General features: G+C 43.6%; 2 protein-coding genes across 2 annotated transcripts in view; both read left to right on the forward strand.

Annotated features, from left to right (window-relative positions):
* SLC25A43 (solute carrier family 25 member 43) overlaps positions 1-817 on the forward strand; it is a 35047-nt gene extending 34230 nt beyond the window's left edge. Inside the window, exon 5 of the mRNA XM_045538729.1 lies at positions 559-817. Coding sequence (XP_045394685.1) covers positions 559-759 — 201 coding nt within the window. The 3' untranslated portion in view covers positions 760-817. The remainder of the gene's footprint in view (positions 1-558) is intronic.
* Positions 818-13447: 12630 nt separating this feature from the next.
* Positions 13448-16550, forward strand: SLC25A5 (solute carrier family 25 member 5). Its single transcript, XM_045538730.1, has 4 exons — positions 13448-13675; positions 14667-15153; positions 15600-15740; positions 16138-16550. The coding sequence occupies exons 1-4, from the start codon at positions 13565-13567 to the stop codon at positions 16293-16295; spliced, it is 897 nt and encodes a 298-aa protein (XP_045394686.1). The 5' UTR covers positions 13448-13564; the 3' UTR covers positions 16296-16550.
* Positions 16551-17363: the final 813 nt, after the last annotated feature.

Here is a 17363-nt window from a genome sequence, read left to right on the forward strand (position 1 = left end):
GTGAAGGCAGGCTGGCTGTCAGCCCCGAAGAGAGGGGACCCCGTACAGTGGTGGGGTATCTTATACCCCGTCCCAGAAGAGCTGAGCATTTAGTGTGCAGATTCCTAATGTGGGGGTTCATGGGCCCCTAAGGGGAACCTAATCCCCTATCCTAAAATTATATGCAAAAATGTATGTGTGTGTGCATACGTGCATCATATTCCCAAAGAACTCCAAGACCAAAAAAAGGGTTAAGAACTCTGGACTAACCTTGTACTAGCTGGCATGTAAATTATTTCAGTCAGGGCCAGCGTGTATTGACAAGCAGTGTCTAATTGTTTACATGCATGTGAATCCAAACCCAGCATTTCCCCAGGGCATGCTCTTCTGTCACTCTGTCATTCCTACCCGCCCACACCATGTCATGTTTCTTTTTGTCATCTTCCCTGATTCCAAAGAGTTACCATGTTGTATTCTGCACAGCCTTTGTCTGAGTTTAACCTGATCCAAGTTGATTGCAGACACATTGATGTTTTCTTTTTAAGAGTTTAACATAATTTTCATTTTATGTTTTAACAGATAGTTCCATATTTTGGAGTTATGTTTAGCACCTTTGAATTCTGCAAGAGAATCTGTCTTTACCAGAATGGTTACATTGTGTCTCCTCTGAGCTATAAATTGATGCCAGGGGTGGATCAGAGTTTGCAGCCCCAGGAATTGCGGGAATTAAAGAAGTTCTTCAAAACTGGAAAACTGAAGTCTAAAAAACCAACTCTGTGAAACTGCATGGAACTGGAAGTGCACTGACTGAAGGCATGTTGCAATCACAGATAAATGTAGGGTCTTTTTTTTTTTTTTTTTTTTTTTTTTTTTTTTTGAGACAGAGTCTCACTTTGTTGCCCGGGCTAGAGTGAGTGCCGTGGCATCAGCCTAGCTCACAGCAACCTCAAACTCCTGGGCTTAAGCGATCCTACTGCCTCAGCCTCCCGAGTAGCTGGGACTACAGGCATGAGCCACCATGCCCGGCTAATTTTTTTTTGTATATATATTTTTAGTTGGCCAGATAATTTCTTTCTATTTTTAGTAGAGACGGGGTCTCACTCTTGCTCAGGCTGGTCTCGAACTCCTGACCTCGAGCGATCCACCCGCCTCGGCCTCCCAGAGCTAGGATTACAGGCGTGAGCCACCGCGCCCGGCCAAATGTAGGGTCTTAATTGTGCACATGAGGAGTGATGAGAGGCTACTCCTGTCTGCTGCTCTTGGAAATGAGACTGTTTGACCATTCACCCCCTGAGAGCCCCAAACTGATGTCCCTGTGAACACCTGCACCATGAGGAGGTTTCCCAACACTACTGTGTCATGATAGCATTCCACCAGATTTTATAACAAAAACTTAGCAGTAATAAAATGTGTGATTTACACTCTGAATAGAAACATGACACCAAAGAAAGGGCATGGCTGTGACATCTCAAAGCAACATGTAGTTGAAGTGGCTGAGCAGATACCACATCGTGAGCTCAGCCACAGGGTCACTTACAGTCGATGCGAAGCTTGCACGGACCAGTGTCAGCCTAGTTTCACTCAGTTTGACCTGAAGCTTCCCACTACCACTGTTCTTCACTCATAACCTTTGCTGACTTCTGCGTGCACACACCACAGTGTAAATTATGCCTTATCAGAAACTAAGTGAAAGTGTGTAACATTTAAAAGTTATCACTATAGGCCGGGCGCGGTGGCTCACGCCTGTAATCCTAGCTCTGGGAGGCCGAGGCGGGTGGATCGCTCGAGGTCAGGAGTTCGAGACCAGCCTGAGCAAGAGTGAGACCCCGTCTCTACTAAAAATAGAAAGAAATTATCTGGCCAACTAAAAAATATATATACAAAAAAATTAGCCGGGCATGGTGGCTCATGCCTGTAGTCCCAGCTACTCGGGAGGCTGAGGCAGTAGGATCGCTTAAGCCCAGGAGTCTGAGGTTGCTGTGAGCTAGGCTGATGCCACGGCACTCACTCTAGCCCGGGCAACAAAGTGAGACTCTGTCTCAAAAAAAAAAAAAAAAAAAAAAAAGTTATCACTATCGTAGTACAGCCATCCTTCTGTACTGATATTTGAAGCATCCCAAGCTTAGAAACTTCTTGTCCCCAAAGGTGTTCTTTGGATTGAAGTCATGTACAGTTCAAATGGCCTGAATTCTCTGCCTTTTGAACTTGCTTTGCAAGCCTACCTTGAAAATAAATTATTTAGTCAACTTAAGTTATTCTCACAAGATGTCCCAGTTGCCTAGAAAGGACCGAATGGAACATTTGACACATGCACCCAAAAAAATGTAGCTGAATAAAAACACCCTAGGCTAATCGTGTGTACCAAATTTTTTAAAAATCAAATTTAGGATTGTTCTAAGTTGGGAATTCTATGTAAAGTTTATATAACTGTACCTTTTGAATAGTGCCTATCTGTGTATTTAAAAATTCATTAATATCTAACATTAAGTTAAAGTTTTCAGTATGTTGCAAGTATTTTTTCCTATTTTATTTTCCAAAGAAAAATGTATTGGCGGGGCACGGTGGCTCACACCTACAATCCTAGCACTCTGGGAGGCCAAAGCGGGAGGATCATCACTGGAGCTCAGGAGTTCAAAATCAGCCTGAGCAAGAGCAAGACCCCGTCTCTACTAAAAATAGAAAAATTAGCCAGGTGTTGTGGCGAGTGCCTGTATTCCCAGCTACTCGGGAGGCTGAGGCAGGAGGATCGCTGGAGCCCAGGAGTTTGAGGTTGCTGTGAGCTAGGCTGATGCCACAGCACTCTAACCCGGGCAACAGAGCGAGACTGTCTCAAAAAAAAAAAAAAAAAAAAAGGAAGAAAAGAAAAATGATGTTTTGGTCATTTATCACTAATCTGAATTATAAAACTATGGTTAAATACATACTGGCCAAATCTTTAAACTCTCAGAACTTTGTCCTATTTAAAAATACCAGAATAACTCATTTTTCCAACTGCTATGGGAGACTGTTTTACGGGGAATGGCAGTTAATGCACACATGAAAATCTCATCTGTAGCCTAATCTGCTAGAGTGTGGAGGGTGGCAAATTCTTTACCCAGGATGAATAGTTCATGTTTGTTACTCTTTATTTTTCTTGAAACAAAGAACTTTTCCAAAAGTTCTGAAAGCTGCAAAACAATTTTTACTTTATTTTATTTTATTTTTTACTAAATCTAAAATCCTGACCTTAGCTTATTTCATCATAGTAATATCTTCTGTGTATTATACAAGTATTAAGAAATAGCTAAGCTCTTGCTGCTGTCACACACAGGAATGTTTTCTGAGCTGTGGTTTTGATTTTTGTTCCATAAATTAAGTGAGCAAAAGAATATGCCTCATTTTTCTAATTTCAGAACAACTCTAAAGCTCTAGTTCTGTTTCTAAAATAACCTTACAGCGATTTTCATTTTCTTAGAGGTATGAAGGGTATGAAGGCCTTTCTGCTTTATGGCTGGCAGTGAGCACCACACTGGACTAAGTACTTTAGGAAGATTATAAAGAAGTGTGATGCAATATTGACCTAGGAGTAACTTATGGTTTTAAGGAATGAAACATACCTACATACATGAAATGACTATGATTATAAAGCAAATGTAAGCAAAGGCATGACAATGTAGTATCATCTGTTTACAAGATTGCTGAGGAGCTCAATGTATACTTACTGAATAAAGGATTAAAGGGATCATCATAGGAGAGAGGGATTAGTACAAGCAGGGGTTTGGGGAGGTAGTGAGTCTTGAACTAAGTTTTGAGGGAAGTGAGGGGATACTAATTGGTCAAGAACAGGTTGGAAGGCATTGCAGGTTGAAGGCAGGGCATATGCAGCGTCACAGATGTGCACCTCGAAGGTGTCCACACCCTAGTCCCCAAAACCTGTGAATACATTGCCTTACATGACAAAAGAGACTTTGCAGATGTGATTACTGTTACAGACGTTGAGATGGAGAGATTATCCTGGATTATCCGGGTAGGCCCATTCTAATCACAGGAGTCATTAAAAGTGGAAAAGAAAGGCAGAAGAGTAGGTCAGAGAGATGCAAGGATGGAACAAGGGGCAGGAGAAATGAGGCCTGAGAAGGACTTGGCTCGCCATTGCTGGCTTTGAAGACAAAGGTGCCCGGGGGTTAAGGAATGGGGGTGGCCTCTAGAAGCTGAGAATGAGCCTCAGCTGACAGCCAGCATGGAAACGGGACCTCAGTCTTACACCACAAGGAACTGGATTTAGCCGACAACCTGAATGAGCAAGGAAATGGAGTCTCCCCTAGAGCCTCCAGGAAGGAACATGGCCCTGCCAACACCTTGATTTTGGCCCAGTGAGACCCATGTCTGACTTGCGACCTACAGAACTATAAGATGATAAATTTGTGTTATTTAAGCCACTGAGTTTGTGGTGATTTGTTATAGCAGCAATAGGAAATTAATATAACCAGAACACCATTGATAATTATTTCAGGATAATAGGGACAAGTCTGGAGTTCAGGGAAGAATGATGACTGGAGATAGAAATTTGGGTCTCATCAGCAGAGAGATGGCATTTGAAGCCAAGGGACTGAATGAGACCACCAAAGGAATGGACGGGAAGAAACTTCTGGGGGAGAGGGAAGCAACAAAAATAACATTGAGGAGATGGTGGCTAAAGAAAGGCCTCAAGATGGGACTTGAACCCAGGCATGCTGACTTGAAGCCCTGGTACATGCCACCATAATACAGGTGCTTCTAATCTAATCACAAATACAATAAGGGGGGGGAACAAGTGTAACAATAGAAGATTGGAGAAAGAAGGGCTAGAAATAGGGGAAATAATCTAGTAGTAGAAACCAAAAATACCTTCTTCAGTCATTTGCACCTCTCCCTTTTGTTATTGTTATAGCCAAAAATAAAAGTAACATTCAAAACTAATTGATACCCAGCCTGAGCAAGAGCGAGACCCTGTCTCTACTAAAAAATAGAAAGAAATTATCTGGCCAACTAAAATATATATATATAGAAAAACTTAGCCGGGCATGGTGGTGCATGCCTGTAGTCCCAGCTACTTGGGAGGCTGAGGCAGTAGGATCGCTTAAGCCCAGGAGTTTGAGGTTGCTGTGAGCTAGGCTGACGCCACGGCACTCACTCTAACCTGGGACAACAAAGCAAGACCCTGTCTCAAAAAAAAAAAAAAAAAAAAACTAATTGATACAAAAAAACCTAATTGATACAATAGTCAGGTGCATTGGATAGCTGTTATTTATGCACTAAAATATTACAATGTGATGATGGAAACACAGGGGTGTGTGTTTGACATAAAGGAAAGTACATAAAGCTGGAGTAGTCATCAGAAAATAAATATGACATATTAGGTCCTGAAATAAATATTTTTTGCTCACATTTCTAAAAGGAAACTTGAAATAAAATTTCAGGTATACATTATGTTTCCTTTGAAATCAGAAGTTGTTATTTATCTTTATCAAATATGAATCTCTGCTCCATCTTCAGTAGACTCACCGGGGGATCCTGGGTGTTATGCCAAACTTCCTGAAAAAAATATACACACACACATATATATAAATTTTTTTCCCATAAAGTGATTTAGTCTTATACAGACTAAAGTTGGAGATCAACAGAGCAAAACATATTATGTACAGGTTTTGAAGACAGTCACAGCTTGGAGAAATTTATTAAAGTGTACCAAATATTTCTAATATGGCTTTTTAAAATGTAGTTAAATTTATATGTGTACAATTGCAATGAAATGGTAAGAAATCACTTCCATTTTCCTTCCTACATGTGTATATAAAAATAAAAACATTTGATCTAAAAAAAAAAGCAAGGCCTCAAGATGTGGAGGAACTGGAATTCTCATAGTCTGCTGTTGGGCATGTAAAATGGTACAATCACTCTGGAAAAAACGTTGGCAGTTCCTCAAGTGGTTCAACAGAGAGTTACCATATGCCCCAACAATTCCACTCCTAGGTATATATCCCAGAAATGAAAACATATGTCCACACAAAAACTTGTATAGTGTCATTCATAATAGGCAAAAAGTGGAAATGACCCAAATGTCCATCCACTGATAGGTAGATAAATGAAATGTGGCATAGCCATACAATGGAATACTTCTTAGCAATAGAAAGGAATTAACTATCGATATACATAACAACATGGATGAATCTCAAAAAATAGTATGCCAAGTGAGAGAAACCAGACCAAAGCGGAAAAAAAAAGGGTACATACCGTATGATTCCATTTGTAGAGAATTCTAGGAAATGCAAACTAGTCAATAGTGACAGAAAGTAGATCAAAGTTTGCTTGGGGATGGAGAGATGACAAAGGGACACGAGAAAATCTGGGATGGTGATGGATACATTGATTATCTTAATTGTGGTGATGGTGTCACAGGTGTATACATATGAAAAAAGCATATCAAATTGTGTACTCTATATACAGTTTTATTGTATGATAATTATACCTCAATAAGACTGTTTTGTTTGAAGCACTTACCGCAGGGCTGGAATCCATCAACTGCATTCTAAGCCTGCCAGAAGTATTAATAAAATTCTTCCAAGTATTGCGGGGAGGGGAAGAAAAAGGGGCTTCAAATGCTAAGCTGAGGAATTCAGGTTTGATCCAATAAGCAAAGGGGAGTCACTAGTTTCTTGTGCAACATAGGGGATGTGATGAAAACTGAACACGAGCAACACTGTTCCAGGAGCTGGAGCAGTGAGAGACTGGACACAGGAAGATTGGCCCACAAATGAGGAGCATTGTTTTCTCCTCAGTAATTATACTACAAACACAACTGTGATGTTACATCTTCCATACTGGAAATGTAAGGCAGGTCTGAAAACTGAGAGTGCTTTTTCTGGGTGCCTCTTAGGGAAATAAATCCTGCTTAAATGGTCTCTGATATGGTTACCAAATTATAGGTAGGGTCCTTCTGGGACAGAGAACTGGCTTACCACCATACTTGGGCTGGGGTGAACTGTTCACTAAAATTCAGAGTAGGTCAACCTAAGTTAGTATTTTTCCCAATATAAATAAAATCAAAAGTATCAAATGCTGTTCTGTGCATACATTATCTCATTTACTTGTCCCTGCAGTCCTTTGAGGTATGGGTACAACTATCACTCCCATTTTACACATGAAGAAATCGAAGTTTGGAGAGGTTAAGCAACTTACCCAAGGCCTGGCAGCTAGAAAGTGGCAGAGCCAGTATTTGAACTCAAGCAGTCTGGCTCCATAGCCCACGCTCTTAATCACTAGGCTAAATTACCTCTCTCTTTCTATTTTGCCCCAGATTCCCAAACCCAGATACCCAAATCCATTCAATCTTATGGTTACAAAAGCGTAGAGCCATACGATCTTAGAATCGGAAAGGGTGTAGAACTCTCTTCCCAACCAACACAGCAATCTCCTCTACAGCGACCCTAGCAAGTGGGTATTCTGCATCAACTTTTAGCATTTCCAGTAACAAGTTCACCACATCATACAGGAACCCATTCCCCCTTTAAGGAGCTCATATCTTAGAAAGTAATTTCTTGTTGAGCTGAATTCTACCTTCATGAAACTTCTACCAGCTGGTGTTAATTCCATATAGAATGCCTAATTCTCTTCTACCAGACAGTCCTTCAATAATGAAGACAGCTATGATGTCCCTACCTCACCCAAACCTCTCTCCCAGTTAAATGTCTCTCATTCACTCAGCCATTTCACACAGGACATGATTTATAGACACTTCACTTTCCTGATTGCCTTGTTTGAATATGTTCCAGTTTCTTTCTTTCTTTTTTTTTTTTTGAGACAAAGTCTCACTCTGTTGCCTGAGCTAGAGTCCCGTGGCATCAGCCTAGCTCACAGCAACCTCAAACTCCTGGGCTTAAGCAATCCTCCTGCCTCAGCCTCCCGAGTAGGTGGGACTACAGGCATGTGCCATCATGCCCAGCCAATTTTTTTCTATATATATTTTTAGTTGTCCAGATAATTTCTTTCTATTTTTAGTAGAGACAGGGTCTTGCTCTTGCTAAGGCTGGTCTCGAACTCCTGACCTTGAGCGATCCTCCAGCCTCAGCCTCCCAGAGTGCTAGGATTACAGGCGTGAGCCACCACGTCTGGCCTGTTCCAGTTCCTTAATGTCCTCTTAAATGTGGTATCCAGAACTGAACATAAAACTCTACAGGCCAGCTAGCAGAGACCCAAGTGGAAGTGGAAGTCCCTCTGATGTGTTCAGTACTATTCTCTTCATCCAACTCAAGACTCATTGGTATTTTTTTTGACATTGTCAACTCACAGTCAACTAAGACCTCTGGTTCTCTTTTTTCACACATGCTACCATTAAGCTGTATGTCCTCATCCTTAAATGCCTTGCACTAAATAGAGCATTAGAACACTTTATTGTGGTCCTTCTCATTTTATAAGCCTGGGTTTATTCTGGACTTTAGCCTTTATGACTCAGTCCCTAGAGGTTTGTGATACTCCAGTCTTTGTCCTTGGAAGCCTTAGCCCTCCTTCTATCATCTATACATGTACTTTTTAAAATCTGAGCTCATCAGAGAATAATGTATAAGGACACTAATTTGTTAGCTACCTCTCCCTTTTTAATTTCTCATTGAAACTTTTCCAAATTGTATGTTTCTGAATTTTCATTTTGGATCCCTCTCCCTACCTTACACACACACACACACACACACACACACACACACACACACACACACACACGTTAGTTAACCTATGTGACCATACCTAGCTTTTTTTTGGCTTAATGGGTGATCCAGATGGTCACTTTCCCCAAGATTCATGTCACTTTCACTTTGCTAACCAGATCCTCCATATTTATTATCAGGATTAAGCCAAGTTTAGCAATATACTTTATTCCTTCTTCATTCTTGTGATAACTGTAATTACACTGTATCAGCAAGAGAGTTGAGAATTTATCAGATGTGTTGCTATCAGGGTAATGAAATTTCCAGTGGGTAGTCAGATGGTCTATGTTTCTGATCACCCTTTCTGGTCTATGTGACAGTTTTATGAAGTACTATTCATATCTTTTATCTATCTGAGCAGTCTCTCATATACTTCCACAATTACAATCACATTCATTTTTCCCTTTTATTCTCACTTAATGCTTTTCACCCTCCAGCCAATGAACTACTGGTTATATCTTCTTGATGTATTACTGCTCCTCTCTCCTCCTATATAGTATCTCTCTGAACCAAGTTTACCTTTCCTTTTCCAGACACCAGCTAGAAGTCCCATCCTACCGAGTCTGAACCATGCCTATAAAATTGTATGTTCCTCCTTGTATTAAAATTTTACATTCATTTTATTACCCATATTCTGGGTGTTGGTACATAGATATTTGAATGCTTAGGTATCATTTCTGACCTTCTTCCTTGTTTTTTCTTGAGAATTACTAGGCATGGCCTTAGTTTTAGTTCCTTTTTCTTTATTAGACTTGTATTCTACACAGCTCCAAAAATGCAATAATTACTAACACAGCACTATGTGATGAATTTACCAGCCACATATCATTATCAACATCATCATCTCATTATTAATATTATTCTCTATTTTCCTGTGCTCTTTTTTCTTTTTTGAGACAGAGTCTCACTTTGTTGCCCAGGCTAGAGTGAGTGCTGTGGCATCAGCCTAGCTCACAGCAACCTCAGACTCCTGGGCTTAAGTGATCCTACTGCCTCAGCCTCCCGAGTAGCTGGGACTACAGGCATGTGCCACCATGCCTGGCTAATTTTTTTTCTATATATATTTTTAGTTGGCCAGATCATTTATTTCTATTTTTAGTAGAGACAGGGTCTCACTCAGGCTGGTCTCGAACTCCTGACCTCGAGCGATCCACCCGCCTCGGCCTCCCAGAGGGCTGGGATTACAGGCGTGAGCCACCGCGCCCGGCCTTTTCCTGTGCTCTTGCTCCTGGATTCTTTTTTCTTCTTCTTCTCCTTTTTTCTTTTAACATTTTTTGAACTTTCAGACTTTTTAAAATGTTGCAAAAATGATACAAAGAATTTCCATATATCCTCTACTCAGCTTCTCCAAATGTTAACATCTTACATAAGCACCATAACCAAGAAGAGTATTGGTACATACTATTAACTAATCTACGGACATTTGAATTTCACCAAGAGTATCACCAATGTCCTTTTTCTGGTCCAGGATCCAACTGAGGATCACACATTGCATTAAGTTGTCATGTCTCTTTAGTTTCCTTTGATCTGTAATAGTTCCTCAGTCTTTCTTTGTCTTTCATGACCTTGACACTTTTGAGAACATCTGACTCCTTGTAGTACACATAGTAAAAGGCAACTAGGGGAGGTCCAGCTCACAGTGGATTCAACAAAATACCAAGTGGTGGCATGAAATTGCTTTTAAATGACCCATCTTGTAATTAATCTTCAATAAAACTACACTTAGTCACCCAAAGACTGAGAAGGGACAAATTCTATGTAATTATTTGATCATCTTTTTTTTTGCGGGGAGAAAAAAAATCTGACAAAACAATAAATGTGGGAAGTGCTTGAAATGGTAAAAGAACTCTGGAATAGAACACAGTAGGGGCATCACGCTCAAGTGCAGTAGCAGATGTGGCCAGGGAAAGGTCACATGTAGAAAAGGGGTACATGAGTGTGATGGGGAGGTATAATGAGGAGTGATTAACATTTGAATAGAAATGCATTAATCAGAATGTCAGGAGTTCAAACTAGAAAAAAAATTGAGTTTTATTTTGAAATGCATTATAAAAACCACCTTCCTCCAAATAAAAACCTCTGTAGAATTTTGCTTTGGCTGTTGCTTCTACTCACTAGAAGTAGAGAAGTGACTATCACCTTCAGAGGATATACTCTACCATTCTCTGAAACTGTGCAGCAAGGTCATTTCTGTATCCAGCTGCCTCACTGTTATAATCAGACTAGCACAGGTCAAAGATTTTCCCCAGGATCAACAAAGCCAGATTCAAAATTGCTCCTTGGAACACCTACAGTTTGTGTGCATCACTTTGGATTGCTGGGGTTCTTGGGAAGACTAAAAAATTGCAATGCGTACTTATAGAGGAAGGGCCTAAGAATCCTAGAGGAACCCTAGAATTGGGTCCTTTACCAGGCAAATCTAGAGAAGGTGGGAGAGGGCAGAAAAGGAAAGCGAGGGATATGTCCACTATGCCTTCAGTTTACAAAGGACTGTTGTTGGGATTTTGGTTTTGGGAATTCTGAAATCTGGGAACCTAAAGTTCAGTTACAGTTGCAGTTTTCAACAGTTATCTTTATTTTTGTAAACACTGTTACGATTACTTAGACATGAGATTTGCCATTGCACTATCTGTTCCTGTTCTGAATCTGAGGGAGTGCACCTAAGCTAACAAGAAGGTTTTTAAGGACATGTGTGGCAAATGCTTACCCAGTGCATAGATAACGTGGCTCAGTAAGCAACTGTCCATTGACACAATGGCTGCCAATCTAGTAACAATTATATTGATTCCTCTAAACATTTCTGGAGTTCAGAAATCTATTCAATCCAAGAGCATTTTACTTGGGGTCCAGGGAGTCAAATATCAACCTAGTTCTTAACCTTCTTAAGCCTTTTAACCTTCTGGGTACAACCTGTATATTTGCCTTTGGGCTAAAATCATTTCCCCACCCACAACCCAGTCCTTTGGACTCTCCCAGGCCAATTCCTAGCAAGATCTTTGTTAAACTGTATTTGCAAACCAGAGTCTGTGCGTGCTGGCAGTGTCCTGGCTCTGCTGTTTCCCCCAGTTTCCTCCAGCTTCACTGGCAAAGCTCCAGAGCAGTGGAGGCTAGGGTGAGGAGAGTGAGGCACTCGCCTTGGCTCCAAACAACTCAGTAATCAAGATAAATGATTTTTGATGCAGTATTCTAAAAACTCAAAAGTGACAACCCAATACAAGGGACTGAGGCAAAGGTCTCAATCAATAGAGGTTTATTAAGCCAAAGTTTGAGGACACAGCCAGGAAAAACACAAACCACAGACAAATCTGAGACTGTTTTTCCAAAGGGGAATTTGGGAATTTAGTATTTAAGGGAAGGATTAAAGGATTAAAAAATATAGGGGTGGGGAGTGGGGAGAGAGGTAAATAGTTACATTCTTGTGAGGCCCAGGAAATCTATGTTTTACATAAGATAAGGTGAACGTTCCAAGAGACAAAGGGAGTGAAGGAAGCATCAATTATGTAAATGTCCCTGGGTAGGTGGAAGAATGATCTTGTCTCTGTTCTGCATGTGGGAGGATAAACTTGTAATCAACCTTTATCAGTGTGGAAACAACAGACTTTAGTTTTTGGGAACTAGACTTAGACAAAGTTACAATTTGCAAGTCCTTGTTTATGGGAAGTCAGCAAGGAATTTTCTTAGGAATGATTTGTGGGGACTGTCCTTCGCAGGTGTCTGAGGCCTTTTACCTTGCCTTGGGGATGGGCTGATGCTTGTTAGAAACAGCCATTCATTTGGAAGGGGGTGTTGCATGACTCAGCCTCCGGACTTGACCTTCATTTTTACATAAGGGGTGTGGGGGAGGGATGGGAGGGTCCTGAGATTTTTATTTTCCTTCACAAAAGCAACGCAAAAATGCATGATGAAGAAATGATCAAAATCTAAAATAAAGACAGGATGGATGCTAACCTGCACTTGCATGACTTTGCCTCACTTGCCTCCCCAGTCCTGGGACTCCAGTTAAACTTTATTTACAAAACACAGGCGACTGGCCAGTAGGCTGTAGTTTGCCTACATGAAGTTTTTAAAATACTGCATGCACTGCAGCCTGGCGCGGTGGCTCACGCCTGTAATCCTAGCACTCTGGGAGGCCGAGGCGGGAAGATCGCTTGAGGTCAGGAGTTCGAGAGCAGCCTGAGCTGGTGGCGAGACCCCGTCTCTACTAAAAATAGAAAAGTTAGCCTGGTGGGGTGGCGCGTGCCTGTAGTCCCAGCTACTCGGGAGGCTGAGGCATGAGAATCGCTTGAACCCAGGAGTTTGAGGTTGCTGTGCGCTATAATGACGTCACTGCACTCTACCCTGGGCGACAAGAGCGAGACTCAGTCTCAAAAAAAAAAAAAATACTGCATTAAATATTATGTATCTTGATTACTGAGGTTTTTTGGGGGGTATCCTGTAACAATTGTGCCTCACCCTAGTCCTGGCCCTGCTCCGGGGGCTTTTCTCCAGGCTCGCCGTGACCTCCCCCTTCCCCGCCACTCCGAGGCCCCTCTCAGGGTCCAGCGTTCAGGTCCCGGGTATCCCCCGGGCCCGCCCCTTGCCCCCCGCGCGGTCAGGTGGGGCGGGCGGGCCCGGCGGCGGGGAGGGCGGCCCCGGCTCTGCCTCAGCGGCTCCTCCCTCGGCGCGCGGAGCCTGTCAGCAGCTCGGCCGCCCCGCGCGCCGGGGCTCAGCGCCCGCCCTCGGCCCGGCCCCCGACACCGCCCGCTCCGACGCCGGCTCCCCGTATATAAATCGGCCATTTGCTCCGCTCCGCCCCACAGCCCGGGAGTCAAAGCCGGTTCTCGGCCCAGTCTTGTCCCGCAGTCGCCTGCCCCCTCTTTCGTTTCAACATGACAGATGCCGCTGTGTCCTTCATCAAGGACTTCCTGGCAGGTGGAGTGGCCGCGGCCATCTCCAAGACCGCGGTAGCGCCCATCGAGCGGGTCAAGCTGCTGCTGCAGGTACGTCCCGAGATCGAGGAGCCCAACCAGGAAGCGGGGGGGGAGGTCACACAGAAAGCGCGTTCCCCGAGAGGTCGAGGGGAGTCAACTCCTCAGACCAACCCAGAGGGACACTCCAGGGTGGTGCCTTTAGTGACCCGATGTCGGGAGTCCAGGAAGCGGTCGGGGGGCCCGAGGGAGGTGAGGAAGACCCGGGACTCGGCATCCCCGAGGCAGCGGACTCGGGTGGGCCAGTCCGGGGGAGACTTGTGTCCCCGGGTCTCGGAGTCAAGGACGAAGCCTGAAAGGCGGCGCTAGAAAGAGGACCAGTAGCCCGTACCGAGGACCTCAAGGTCGCGGCAAGGAGATAACAGCCTAGGGGAGGCCATGCGCCCGGGTCCGGCGGCCGCCCAGCCCGCGGACGCGCTCAAAGCTCGCCGGGCCGGAAGCGGGCGCCGGGAAGCGCGTGTGCCTTGTGCGCCCGCCCCCGCGCGGCGGCCGCCGTGTCCCCTCCGCCTGCCTTCCTGCGCCGCGCGCTTTCCCGCTCCGGCTCTAGAGGGCGCGCACGGGCGAGCGTGGGGGTGGTGGCGCTCGGGTCACCTCTGGGAGCGGAGTAGGGGCGGAGCGGGAGGGAGGGAGGGAGGGAAGCAGCTCGGGAAACCTGAGGCGTAGGTCGCGGTCACCAATGTGACTGCGCCCTACGTCGGACTCGCCCTAATGCCTCTGAACCTGGGTCTGAGGTAATGACCTTTCCCAAGTCTAGAGGTCATGGGTCCGCTTAAGGGTGTCCCCTTCCCAGCCAAAGGGGTGGTGGCTTCATGCCTCTGATGAAGCAGATAACCTCTTCCCCCTGTGACAGCGTCAGAGGGTTAGGGGGTCCAGCCTGTGTGATATAGAAGACAAGATTAGGGGAAAAGGGAGCCAGCCTTAAGGAAATCGAGATGATGTGTGCTCTGCCCCTTCCCCTTCTCCATGGTTATAACTGTCCCTGTTGGCCTCCTCCCTCCGGCAGGTGCAACATGCCAGCAAGCAAATCACTGCAGATAAGCAATACAAGGGCATTATAGACTGCGTGGTCCGTATCCCCAAGGAGCAGGGAGTCCTGTCCTTCTGGCGTGGTAACCTGGCCAATGTCATCAGATACTTCCCCACCCAGGCTCTCAACTTTGCCTTCAAAGATAAATACAAGCAGATCTTCCTGGGTGGTGTGGACAAGAGGACCCAGTTTTGGCGCTACTTTGCAGGGAATCTGGCATCAGGTGGTGCCGCTGGGGCCACATCCTTGTGTTTTGTGTACCCTCTTGATTTTGCCCGTACCCGTCTAGCAGCTGATGTGGGTAAAGCTGGAGCCGAAAGGGAATTCAGAGGCCTCGGTGACTGCCTGGTTAAGATCTACAAATCTGATGGGATTAGGGGCCTGTACCAAGGCTTTAACGTGTCTGTGCAGGGTATTATCATCTACCGTGCTGCCTACTTTGGTATCTATGACACTGCAAAGGGTAAGTTTGCTTTAAAGTTGTGTTCTTATGAGGTAATTTAAAAGATCATTATGCCATCCTAGTATCCCAGGATCCAGAGAAATGGAATGTTTAGGGGATGTGAAAAATAAGAAGTCAGTAAAATTTTGCTTTCTTTTTTTCTTGATGCTTTCATGTCTTTATTGAATGCTTTCCACCACTCTGTGAGATTGTTGTTGTTAACATCTATTTCACAGCGCAACTCCTAATCAAATACTAATAGTAGCAGTGGGGTGGTGGTGGTGGCAGTAGAACTTGCTGAGTGTGTCCTGTGTGCCCAAGGTATTTCTTTTTTTTTCTTTTTTTTTTATTATTATTTCAGCATATTGTGGGGGTACAAAAGTTTAGGTTATGTATATTGCCCTTGCCCCCCACCCCCCCTAAAATTTTGGTTTTTGGTAAAAGTGTCTCTTTTTTCCTCTTCCCAGGAATGCTTCCAGATCCCAAGAATACTCACATCATCATCAGCTGGATGATCGCACAGTCTGTCACTGCCGTTGCTGGGTTGACTTCCTACCCGTTTGACACTGTTCGTCGCCGTATGATGATGCAGTCTGGGCGCAAAGGAAGTAGGTTCCACTTGAGCAGAAGATAAAAGTCATGAGCATGGGACAAGCTGTGGCCACAAACTAGTGATGCCTGTCTTTAAAAATGGCTGGCCGTTCAGGTCGAGGGCTGGGGTCGATAGCATCGGTGTCTGCTACACAGCTGCCTTTGAACGGGCCCTTCTGATGCCTGTGAATGAGGGTGCTTAAATGGTATTAGAGGTTAAGACCAGTGGGTAGTCTGCAGATCCCTGTTCTCTAGTCACAGCATTAATATTTCAGTATTTGCCCATGCTAATGTGTAAATGTTGGGTTTGGAGCTGACATTAGTTCTTAGAGGTGGGGCTCTGCTTTATTTAGTCTAGTGAATCTTAGGGATTTCATCGGCCTTCACTCACCAACTCTGTGTCCTTATTTGCAGCTGACATCATGTACACAGGCACGGTTGACTGCTGGAGGAAGATCGCTCGTGATGAAGGAGGCAAAGCTTTTTTCAAGGGTGCATGGTCCAATGTTCTCAGAGGCATGGGTGGTGCTTTTGTGCTTGTCTTGTATGATGAAATCAAGAAGTACACATAAGTTATTTCCTAGTTTCTCCCTGTGAGCAGGCATGTTGTATTATATAACATATCTTGAACATTCTTGACAGACTCGTGGCTGTCTATTTATCAATGGCAACTATTTACTGGTTGAAAATGGGAAGCAATAATATTCATCTGACCAGTTTTCTCTTAAAGCCATTTCCATGATCATGATGGGACTCAATTATATTTTTTATTTCAGTCACTCCTGGTGAATAACAAATTTGAAGAAATAAAAACATCTGAAATACAATTTTGTTTGTTTGCAGTTTATTTTCACATAAAATATATTCAAGTAAGTGCTACATTTGAATAAATGTTAACCTTTTTAATGTTACATTTTAAATAAATGCTACAGTATCTCCTGAGGTGAAGACCTTTCTTTTTAAAACCAATTGTCAGCCATCCACTTACGAGTAATGAACTTGGTTGTGGGACCATCAACATTCCCAGCACATTAGCAAAATTAAAATCAGGTCCAACGTATCCAAACAACATTGGCCTATTGCCTGTGGACTGTCATAGCTGAATGAGCTTTCTCCAAAAAGTCCTGTGGACCCACCTTTCGTAGTCCTGTGGTTATTAATCAAGAACTATAAGCTGAATTGTTCACTATAAAATGGTAAAGTTTGTTGTGTGAATGTCATCTCACTTAGATGATTTTTTAAAATAGTTTAAATCATTAAAATTTTTGGACAGTTACCTTCCTTACTCTTCACCTGGCTCAAGCCATTTCGATTTAATCCCATTCAAAGCAGAGGATTAGAGCTGGCACAGTTATGTTGTGCTGAGATTGCAGTGCTTTTAAAGATTACAGAGAGTTAGACGGGCCACGACCTCAAAACTTATTTTACAAGGAGGAAATGTAGCATTTGCGTTTTGCCTAACGCACTAATAATCCCAGTCAATGGAGGATATTTATGTTTCTCTTGGATGAGCCCTTGGGATCCACATGAGAGTGTGTGCAATTTCTGTAGCTCTTGATTAGGGGCTCAGAAATCCAGTGGATTTTGCCTATAACATGAGATTTGTATGAGGAATAAAGCACCACGTCTGTCAAGCCACA

The sequence above is a fragment of the Lemur catta genome, chromosome X (assembly GCF_020740605.2).
Source record: "Lemur catta isolate mLemCat1 chromosome X, mLemCat1.pri, whole genome shotgun sequence".
In the NCBI taxonomy this organism is placed as follows: Eukaryota; Metazoa; Chordata; class Mammalia; order Primates; family Lemuridae; genus Lemur; species Lemur catta.